This window comes from Lepisosteus oculatus, chromosome 3 (genome assembly GCF_040954835.1).
Source record: "Lepisosteus oculatus isolate fLepOcu1 chromosome 3, fLepOcu1.hap2, whole genome shotgun sequence".
NCBI lineage: Eukaryota > Metazoa > Chordata > Actinopteri > Semionotiformes > Lepisosteidae > Lepisosteus > Lepisosteus oculatus.
The window spans coordinates 38856389-38868720 of NC_090698.1; the positions used below are offsets into that span (position 1 = coordinate 38856389).

Sequence of the window (12332 nt, forward strand, 5' to 3'; positions counted from 1 at the left end):
TGCAAATTAGTAATTAGCTTCCTCCTTGCAATTCTGCCATATAGAGTAGTTTGAAAAGTATTCATGAGCATTTTTCTCTTCTCTCAGTCATTGAATTCTGTAGATCTTTCAAAGTTGTGACCTCCAAGTGGCATCCATCACCAGGTATCTCCTTGCCTGGCTGTGCAATTGGAAGAGTTGGCCTGATCTAGCTAGAGTATAATCTTCTCCTGATCTATGGTTTTCAATGATTTGAGTCTGAGTCTTATTCTGAAATTATAAGAGACTATTATTGCACACAGAGAATGGTCAATCAACTAATTGTGTGTGTCACCAGCGTAATTTCTTCACCTACGTTAATTTAAGTTTATCAAAACAAACTAATATACTGACATGCTTAAATATCTATTTTTATCTTGATAAGAAAAGACTACAATTCTAACAGTCAAAATTCTCAAACTCACTGACAAGTTTAACCCTTTCAGGTTAACAATGGGAAAATTAAGTGGAAGTACACATACTGTAAAACTGAGAACAGGAGACACTTCTTTGTGATATGGAAGTCTTGAATAAATGCTCCAGTTATGTCCTCAAACGTAATACAATCCCAGGCTGTAAGGAATAGTGATCCTCTGATTAATTAGCTACTAAAAACCAAATAAACTAAATGGTCTTCTCTCATTTACACAATTTCTTGTGTTCTTATGAATGAAATTTCAAACAAATAACAGTTTCTTGAAAACAAACGGGTTATTTAATTTCCATATACACAAAGTATCCATCAACTAAATATATCATTCCACAAAATAAGCTGATGTGAAAATTATATGACCTGTAGGTCTTTGTCAGCTTGTTTGGGAAGAAAGTTTAATTTCACATAAACCTGATTATGCTTCAATACCAAATTGATACCTAGTGGTATGACAGTGTTGTTTCATGCTCCTCATGGCCCACTCAGTAATCTGTTGGGGGATACAGTTCAATTTCTCTTAAAATAAAAACCCTAGCTTCTTCCAAAGACATTCCAGAGGTGAACAAGAGGTAAGTGGTACTGTATATCAAAAAATCTCTAGAGGTGTATCCATCACAATATAAGCAAAGTCAGTCCCAAGTGATGCCATCTTTGAAAATGAAGCCACAGCCATGATGCCTTTTAGTATTTGTAGCACAACACTGTAATCCTCCAAGCTGCTGGGAAGCTGCAGGAGTCACTGTGACATCTGGAAATGAGAGAGCCCTGGTGAACTAATCCTGCCCCATCCCCTGGTGGCACTCAGCCAGTTGTGCTCCACTGGGAAATCTTGTCACAGTCAATGACTTGAACTTGTGATGTCTGGAACCGTGTGAAAACCTTTACCACTTAAGCCGTACAAGAGCCCTACTGTAGGTCAAGTTCTAAAGCACTTAGATCTGGTTACTTTGTTCACAAAACTTTGCCAACTGTTACGTCCCAGTGTGTGCTCTGTGTGTGTTTTTTCTATGTTCCACACTGCTGACCCTTGATTGTTCCCCCTTCCCCATTGGCCCACCATCACTCCACTGTTTCAGTATGATGTCATCATTAATTAGCCTCAGCCAATCAGAACACATCTTATTCAGCATATAAGATGGAGGTTTTCAGCAAGGAGAGGCCTTTCGTTTGACTTCGGTCCCGTTTGGTTTTGGTTATCGCTTCGCTCCTGGTTATTGCTTCGGCTTCGTTTGTTGGTTTGTTTTGCTTTGTGTGTTTGTATTTTCGTATAGCTTCGGCTTTGTTGTTTTGTTGTTTTTTTTGTTTGTTTCTTTGTATTTTCGTTTGTTTGTGTGTTCATCCTTGTTTTGTCATTACCTTGCCCCAGTGTTACATGTTCATCTTTTCTGTTCTTTTGTACCCTGCTCCTGTTTATTACTCTTGTTTTCCCTTATTTGTCTTTCTGGTTCACTTGTGTTTTTGTGTGAACTTTTGTATATAAGGTTAGTTTAGGTTGTTGGGTACACTTACACACTTAGTTGATTTTGTATTAGTACACTAGTTTAGTACGGGTGAGTGCCGTTTGTCTTGTATGGTTTTGGGTAGTCAGTGCAGGTTAGCTAGGGTGTTGAAGAAGCCGAAGACCGTGTGTTTCGGGGTTTCTTTTGTAGTCAGATTAGCTTTCCCTCACTGTCCTACCCAGCTCCATTTTTGTTTGTTATTTGGTGGTCGTAACAATGTTGGTCGTAACACTAACATTTCTCTATCATTTCTCCATCACATGAAATGAACCTGAATTTGTCTATCTTTTTCTTATTGCAAATAGACAAACTTAAAGGTTTTAACAAAATATTTAAAGATTTTTTTAAAAAGCAATAGAAAACACTTTTGTTTTTTCTGTAATTACTTTCAAAAGCAAGTAGTTATTTTAATGTTTTGGTGTGATTGGACCTGTCTTTGTTGTCTACCCTTGCTTTTCAAATGCCAGACATGAAATTTCCAGACTTGTTTTAAAAATTCCAGACATTGTTATACATATTGTAGTGTGAAAATAAAAGATACTGTCTCTTGAGGTTTACTGACACCCTAGCTGGTTTGCCTGTTACCAAGAAACACGATAGAAAACATTCCACAAATATATACAGTAACATTCTCAGAGTGTCTGCACACAAAGAGCTCTCTTCAAGGATGTTTAACAGACAATCCTTGAACTCTTAATAGGTGTTATATGTGTACTAGCAACCTAACTGTCTCAAAATAGCTATGCCATAGCTCTCCCATAGTATTCACAGATTGAAATTTTGATAAAAAAAAGTTTGCAAGGCATGAACAGACAGACATGTTCACCATCTTTTGGAGCACCTAGCGGAAACCCACAAAACATGGGAAGAACATACAAACTCAACACCTATAACACAGTAGGTCTGGAATTGAAACCAGGGGCACAGAACAGGGCAGCAATGTTAACCACTGCACCACTGTGCCTCCCTTGAATTACACAGTTCCAGTTCTAGAGTTCTTTTTCTAAAGCTTTATTTTTATCATTTTTACAGAGGATTGTTCCCATTCAGATTTCCAAGGTCATTCTATGAATCCTATTTTTAACATCGGGAATAGAAAGCAGGAAGAAGCAAGATTAGATTATCTGGCAGTGCTAACATCAAGAAATCCTAAACAATCAACTCCAGATACTCCAATTAGAAATTGAAAACAACTGTTGCATTGTTTGCTTTAATTGCAGAAAAAGGCTTCACTCTAGTGGCTTGTTGGTATGAAAAAGAGTCTCAGTTTTAGTTTCTGGAGCTATGAACAAGAATAGTCTAAAAACCAATATGAAACATACTGTATGAGAAGCAGGACATCCTGTTGATCAGATATCTTTTTTAAATTAAAATGGTATTAGGAGTTTTAAAATGAAGCTATTATTTATGTGACATTTCCTTCCTGTTCTTTTTTCTAAAAAAATAGTGGCAGCTGTAACATTTCTGTTGTACTTAACTTAAACTCTAACCACTTCTTGAAATATTTTCTAAGTATCATGTGATCAGGGTTCTGTTATAGCAGCTCAACACTTGAGGCCCAGACAGCTTTTTTCATTTTGTAGTTTTCTCCTGGTTCTGGTGGATTTTTCAGGGGTGTCAGTGCAACAGATTTGACAGGATGAGAGGTTGATGTGCTCAGGGAATTTGGGATCAGGATTCATTGATATGGTGAAATAGTACTGTATATGCTTGAAAATTGTGTTAACAGGCAACAAAGGTTCCTCCTTATTTGTTTTTTCTATGGGAGCTTAGCGAGGTTCCCACTTTCCAGCTCAATTACAGGAAATTCCATCTTAACTGTTTATTACTCTACTATTTCTACCTCTATTGCCATTAACAATTCACAAAATTGTATTTCGTTCATGCAGATAATGTTTCCATAGCCTTGTCTCATCTTATAATAATTCTTAAGCTTTGAAGCTTATCAGAGTCTAAAATTAATTGGTCTGTTCAAAGTAAATCTTTTCCGGGTCTTTTGTCAGTGAAGACATTTGAAGTATAAATGCTAGTCATATATCACACTCATCTGCTACTGTACAGTATGTACTATATACTAGAGTATATGTGCCCAGACGCCTGATAGTTATTTGTTTTGTAACAAGTTCAACAATGAATATAAGAATTAAGTGTCTGCTTTCTGCTGTTTTCTATTCCTTCTTTGGAAAAGAAACAAAACAAAACAAAACTAAGAATGCTCTGCATTCTTTTTCTGGACACAGACACTTTGTCAGACAACTTGTAGGGAATGAACTTTGTAACCATGTAACTGGCAAACATATCTTGTATCTTTCAGTACAGCACTTTCATGGCTCTAGGTATCAGTGAAAGAAGGGCTTTGTACATACAGATGATTTCCTGGAAATCAGAACAGGTTTGGTAGAGCATTTTGGTAGAAATGTCTTGAGAAATCCTACAGCTGAATTCTATAGTAATAATAAAACAGCCAAGAGATATTCATTTGTTAAGAATCATATCATTAGGTTAAATCAAGCCCCGCTTAAGTCTTCAAATTTGTATGAGTTCATGTAAAGGAGGAAGACACTGCAAGTTTGGAAAAGGTTTGTCTTCTAATTACAAACCAATCTATTGTCTATCCATAGCATTATACAGGTATTAAATCATTTCTATTAATTTAGAATCTCCAATTATTTTTTGTCACAGAGAGTTCTGGCCCCTACGCACATGGCAGAATAAAGTGTATAGGCAGATTCCTCCAAGACATTCACCTTCCAGCCACTTGTCTTTCTGCATGTCACATGAACCACAGCCAATGGGTGGTTAGTGATGGAGGAGAAGCAAGTCCCTCTGACACCTCTACATGGCAGCAGGGGTTTCAAAATAATTCTGATAATAAGTCAAAACAAAATAACATCTCAAAATGATCCCAGAATGTCTTCATTTCATGTTTATTAACCATTGATCTCCTTTATTTTCTGTAACTACTAAAGGTTTGTGAGAACACTTACAGGTATATCTCAGCATTACATTATCAACTGGTAAATAGATCTAGGCAGAACCTCTTTGATCGTGTCTGAGGCCCCTTCAGTCTGGGGAGCTGGAATGCATTTGAGTGTTGATGCAAATCACAGTAGGTAGTTTGCGGCAAATGATCTGACTTCAGTTCATGAGACATTACCATGAACTGTTTATACTGTAGCATATACTGTATAAAGTATAGCAGTATTTTGATTGATGAACTAAAATGGCTCAAGTAAAGTACAGCATGACAATATACCTTAGTTGTACTTTACTGTGTGTTTTTTTCTAAGAAGGAGAGTGTATCTCAAAGTCTGTTTCTACCCTTAAGTAGACCATGGTGCACCCAAAGCTGCAACTCACTGCAAATCCAAAACCAGAGCCGGTGAGTCTTTTTCCTTGCAAAGAAATGTAATTCTTCTGTTTTATGCATTATAGCTTTACCACTCTTCACCCTTATTTTTATTCAATTATCTGTTTTTTAGATATAAATCAGATAACCAACTTTGCCATTCATTCATTGAAGGAAATCTACCCATATATTTTCTAATCCACTTAGCCAATACAGGGTTGTGGAGGATGTCGGAGCCTAGCCCAGCAAGAAACAGGCACAATGCAGGTAACATCCTGGACAGGATAGTGGTCCATTCCAGGACACACGCACACACTTACACCAAGGCTGATTCTACAGAAATCAATTAACCTACCAGCATGTCTTTGGGCTGTAAGAGGAAACCAGAGCACAAGGAGGAAACCCACATGAACACAGGAGCAACATACAGTACAAACTCCACTCAGATAACACTCCAGAAATTGAACTCACAGTCCCAGTGCTGAGAAGCCCTGTGTTGTCCACTGTGCCACTGTGCCACCCTTGAAGGAAGTCTTTTGTCATTGATTTTTTTACATTTAATACTGATAATATATACAGACTAAGTATTTTGTCATTGATGTGTTTTATGTTGCACTATTTCTATGAATATTGGCAAGTAATCATGATTTAAGCATACTCTAAATGCATAAACTTTAAAAAGTACAACTGAAAAACTGTAAGAAATTAAAATTAAATGATAAAAAAATGATAAAATATCTCTATGAGCTATTGTGTGATGTACTTTATAATATTTTACATTTAGTAATAGAAAAAAATAAGAATAACAAATAAAGTTAGCATACCCTTGACTATGAATAACTTTAACACTGGATTACACTTGAATGTGAAACAACTTCCAAAAATAGCTTTGCAATATTGTTTGCACCTTTCACAGGAAATTGCAATGAAAGCACAATCTGATGTGGAAATTACTTTTAACTCTTAAGACAATCTTCAAACGATTAATAAAATATATCACTATTGTTTGATTAAGGCAAATCCAAAACACCACACATTTTTTAAATCATTTAAATATTTTTTAAAATAATTTAGTAAATAACAAGATAATGTGTTTTCACTTGGCATTGAAATGCACAATTGTGCACATTGCATTAGTAACAGATTTGATTGAGGATGGCTTTCAACACTACAAAATCTGAAGAATTCCCATGCCCCAATATGTTTATTGTTAAATACCACAAAATTAATTGCACATTGTTAGATATACCTGTAACTAAGTTTCTCCTTAAAAATAATACAATTTCCTTCTGGAAGTTAGTATTTTCTGTTAATTATATTTATTAAATTGATCTTTAAGGGATATTATGACTCAGAACATGCTACGGTATATACTAGAAACAGCTAGAAAAAACACCATTTTTGGAACCTATTTTGGAACCAATGTGTTTCTTTTTATATTCTTGTGCATACCGCTTCTTCTGTCTTTCTTCCTGTGCCTTCTTATTGTTATGATACCCAAAAGATGTTGCTATGCATGCGCAAGGATGAGGAATCACTATTTTTATTGTTAAATAAAATAGCAATTTAATACTTTCAAACATCATGTGTTTCTGTGTTCATATGTTTAAATACAGTGCTTTTTTATTTGTCTATACTGACAACATGTTAAATCTTTGGACTCTCTTCCAGAATGTTTTTTGTCACTTATTTCACAATGCTGCAGTTCATAATATTGTTGTCTGACATAATTACATATACTTCCTTCACATTAGAGTTTGGAAAAAGCCATTTCCCTATTCTTTATCATGAGTGTGGCAAGCCAGACTAACAGTATCCTAGAAAACACAAAGACATCCTGGATTTACAGTATGTATAGTACAGGCTTTCAGGTCTGTTACTGTGAATAATTAAAAGGAAAAGTAGGAAGTAAACAATAGTAAAAAAAACTACTTTTGACACCATACTTTTTGTGATATAGTTTGTAATAAATACCAGAAAATAAGCATTTGGTAACATTAAAATAAAGACATATAAATAATATGAATTCTACATGAGCTCTGAAGTCATTTTTATGTCTCACTGATGTGGATCTAACATTGCCCATATTCATACTAATTCTCATGAAACTGCTCTGCTTTTGAAGAATCAGACTTGGTGTTTAGACTCTTATCATTTTCTTTTGGAATGAATCAACCATTATAAAAAAAGAAAAAAATAGGCCTAGACTTGTCTCAGAAATACGCTGTATCCGTTTTCCTTTGATGAGTCATGCATTTCACTTCAAGACTATGTCGTATATACATATACTAAGTAGTATATCTTGATCAACATAAATCTCTAAAGAAAAAAAGTATCCAAAATAATATTAAGGTAATTTTAAAAAATAACAGACAAATTGGATACACTGCATAATCAGCTTCTTACTTCTGAAGGTTTTTCAAATGGATATTAAGTCTGTTTGCCCTTTACACTGATTACAGCCATATGAATACTGTGTGAGTGTAAAACTGAAAACACCTGGTAATCCTTCATAGGAATAAATCTAGGAATTTACAATTATGAATTTAAACCACTGCAATAAATGCATCTGGGCTCTGTATGCTTCAGGGCCCAGATGAGAAGCTTAATTGTAGTTTGCTGTTTCTAAATTAGCAGTTTTTAGACGAACCTTACCATTGGATCCATCTATCAAAGTGCAGTAAACATTTAATTTAGTTGTATAGACATTAGTAAATGTGAAAATAATAATATTATGTTTATTGTTGTAAGTGTACAATTCAATTTACGTGTTTGTTGTAGACCATTAAAGTAAGATGTTGATTCTCATTACATGTATGTTTTTTTCTAAGGTTTTAATATGACACATCAATCATAACTAAAACCAGTCCAGACAAGGAATTTGTGTTCTGGAATAACCTTAATCTCTTCTGAGTGGTGCTCCGGTAATATGAAATCAACAACTGCATCTTTAATTCAATTCAAGTTTAATAAAAGTCCCAAGATTGCATCACATGCGCGAATCAAATTCAAAACAGCAAGATGTATTTTTATTTTTTTTATGATAAGTAAGGTGTTTTACTATTACTGTAGATCTCGACAGAAAATTGTGACTTTTTTATTAGCAGTAAAACATCTTTATTCATTGTTTTGACTTACAAATATGCCAGTACATACTGACACCAGTAGGTGTCAGTTATAGTAATGCAGTACAAGAATTTGCCGTATAACACTTCACATAAAACAAGCACCTAAACTACAGTATTCAGCATGGTGTCACATAAGGAGAAAAATTGTATGATTCCATTGAGTTGTCTTATGTTATAAGTGGATTTTATTCAACAATATAGCAGCAAAAAAACTACTATCTTGTAGGAAAACTTAATTATCCAAATGAATATGATCATATTTACTAAATCAGTAAGATTCAAGATAAGAAATCAGATTCCTTTCTGTCATTGTTGTAGCAATGTAAACTAATATTAACATAAATTCTTTTCTTTCCCTTCATACACAATAGTACGAGTACTTCTGAGGTTTTTGTGCAGACTGTATAGTGACTGTGGAGGTAGAAAGTAAACAGGATTTCCTCTTTATAAATTCAACACAAATCAAAGTATCTGCATTATAATTGAATTAGATGACAACATACGTTCATTCTACTTTAAATAGACAATGGGGATAAGATTACATCTTGTATATTCTATGATACAAGATGTGGCTTACTAAACTCATGTTAAGTACCAAAAATACCTAGAAAAAGCTGATTGGGAACCTGGGCACAGGCAAAAAATCTAATTTGAGAACGCTGCCAACAATTCTTTATCTATTTATTTTTATTGGATATCCCCATTGTTAAATCTGAATTGTGTATGTATTTGAAAAGTAAACATTCAGAATCAAACATACTAGGTGTGCATTGTTGAACAACGTTACTGTAGATCTCAAAACTGTCAATAAGACTAGATATAACATCAGTGAATATACAAGAACATACATAACATATTTAATGCCACCTATTTAGAGGAAAGAATAGGTAACTCTCCAGACTTTTCATTTGACTTCCTAATTAAAAATATTAACAGTATGCTTACTAATATAGTCTTTTGCACTTATAGTTAAACTTAAAGTTAGCCAATTGCTCTTTTGGAGCAACATAGTTTTGCAGTGAAGAAAGTTCACTTAGATGAACTATATACTTTTATTCGCTAGATTCTTAAAAAGGAAGTTCCTCAACAGGCACTGCAACAGTACACCGCACATAACAGTCATCTGTATAAAAGTCCATTAGCAGCTGACAAGTAATAGCCCCACTATACAGCAGTAGACATGTGAGATAAGATAAAAAAACTCACATAATTTATAATATTTATAAAATTTCACTTATTGGGTAATATATAAAATTATAATGATCTACATAATCTGGCAGAAATGTACACACTTACACACTTACCTTGTAGCATGAAAATGCTGAAATGCTCCAATCTAACAAACATATTTGATTTTCTGACGCAGGAGCACAAATTCCTCTGTCCTTCCAGTCTGAACTACAGCACTCAACTGAACAGCAGTACATAAATTCTCAAGAGGCTCTGGGATGAGGGAACCATGAGAATTCAGCAGGCATTTCCTGTCTCAAAATCTGCATCGAGTATTAAGATGAGCAATTAAGAAGAATTACTGCTGCTGCTTTGCAATCCTTGTTTTTTGCACCAACTAACAGCAGAGATGAAGCTTGCACAGTATCTCTCCTCTTGTATCTCTACTGTTTCACTACTGCAGGAAAGCATACAGAGCCCTCTAAGGAACAAAGTGTGAATTTCTTCTCAAAGAATAATGACTTCATGTAGGAGTTACCAGCTAACTCATGAATGCAACGTAACAAATTTCATTGAGTGGAAGAAACTTCCTTTTTGCCTTTTTTATGTCATGTTCTATTTCAAAAGCTTAGCAACATATATGGTTTAAATGAATAAACATAATAAACAAAACGGGAGATATATAATATAAGCAGTTTAAATACACTGGAGCAACAATGGTAATACTAGAAACTGAAAACAAGGAAATGGCAAGAATAAAAATATATGCATTTAATATTAAGTTAATATACCAATTCAAATGTCTACACTGCACATACTGTACTGTAAGTTAAACATCACTACTAATAGAGGAAAATCTGAATAAATATTTTAATGTCATTTACTTTAATATTCATGCTGTTATGCTTTATAAAATCACAAGCTACACTGAGATGTTTGGCAAACCTAAAGTTCATTGTCAGTGTGTGTAGAGAGCTAGATTCTGTGAAAAAGGAATTAAACATTGATTTAATTTGCTTATTGAATATTTTGCCATTCTAAAGACTAATTGATGAAAGTGGGATAACATCATAGTTTTATTGAAGACATCTTATTTATATGATACATTTTTCTTATTATTAAAATATTTATTCAAACTGAAATTTCTACAGAGCTTATGAAATATGCTATTTATTGATGGATTTTGTCTGACCCTTTTGTATATACTGTATATGACAAGTAATACGTTTATTCCATGCTGAAAAGAAAAGAAAGAAAACACAACTTTCGGTAGTGGAGCCTTCTTCGGGTGAATAAACATTGTTATGTACTTGTAAACTGGATCCATACTGTATATCATTATCTGATGGACCGTTTCGTATTTTTATTGTGAAGAACTGGCTAGCTGTTTTATGCATAAATGTAGTGTCGTCATGAAAATGATATCAATATAAGTTTTTTTTTCTGTAGTTTTTATAAGAGCTCAGTGTTTTCTCCTACTAGTAAGGTACAATGGACATACTGTATTAACTCAACACATTACACATGATGTGTGTGCATCGTTCACATGTCAGACTGTATGAATAAAAATGTCCTTGTACTGTTTTATGCTTTAAAGTCCTGGAAATAAGATGCCATGTTCTTCATCACTGCCTCTATAAATAAAAATAATCTTTTGAAACTTTCTAGAAAATTTAATGCTGTTTCTACAACATTAAAACACGTTTGATGTGACTGGAGTCTTTTACACATAGCAAAACAATGGCTGTACTTAATTTGAATTGTTAAACTGTAAATTACAAACCAATAAAAATAAAGAAAGTTACATTTTACACAACTGCATTTCTTTTCTGTAAAAAAACCTGCCATATCAGGGTTAAATTTATTTTGTAAACACACCCCAGAGGACAAGTCTTTTCACATTGTCACAGACATACTGTAGGAAGAGATTCCACTCAAAAAACTAAAAAAAAAATCCTTTTAGAAAGCTTGTTGGATACTGATATCATTTGTATGGCTTAGACAGCTGTGCTGTGATGTAGTTTTGGGATTTACATATAGCATACAATCAATGTTTTTATCTTGTCTTTATGATACAAAACATGCCTGTCTTTACTTGAAATTCCTTGGAACTACTGTCAAGTCCAATTCAAAAGCTAGTTTTAAAAAACAACAAAAGTAAAATTAGGCATTTTGAAAAAAAAAGGAGATACTTCAAAAACATGTTAAGCAATCTCTCTTCTAAGGAATAATATTAATAAGTAGCTGGGGATGACTAATGAATCTGTAATCTGCTAACTATCACTGCAGTAAGATGGACTGAATGGCCTTTTCTTGTTTGCTTTTATATATTACTATGTACACTTGCTGAATAAACATTATTATGTGCTTGTAAACTTGATCCACACTTGTAAAAAGAAAAGTAAATCTAATATTGTTTTAAACAGCACTTTATTAATGAAGTATACAATTGATAAATAAACTACAGTGATTAAGCATCTGTAATAAGGCTAATTACAGATTTGATTTCTTTGAAATGCAGCATGTGCAGCTCAGAATTAAAATTTTGAGAATGTGGGAGCCATGATTCCTATTGTTAGCTGCTTCCTGAAAACAATCAAAGTAAGATGAACATAGGAAAGGGAGTATCAACCAATATTCTGGCAGAGAAAATACAAAGAAAATTCATGAAATATGTGATAGGACATATGCAAATTGCATACCAATTATTTTTTTTGCTAGAATAATAAGTAAAC

The 12332-nt window shown here is 33.8% G+C and overlaps 1 protein-coding gene across 1 annotated transcript in view; it reads right to left on the minus strand.

The window, feature by feature from the left end:
* Positions 1-10058, minus strand: part of itga1 (integrin, alpha 1) — an 86991-nt gene extending 76933 nt beyond the window's left edge. Inside the window, exon 1 of the mRNA XM_015364102.2 lies at positions 9732-10058. Coding sequence (XP_015219588.1) covers positions 9732-9774 — 43 coding nt within the window. The 5' untranslated portion in view covers positions 9775-10058. The remainder of the gene's footprint in view (positions 1-9731) is intronic.
* Positions 10059-12332: the final 2274 nt, after the last annotated feature.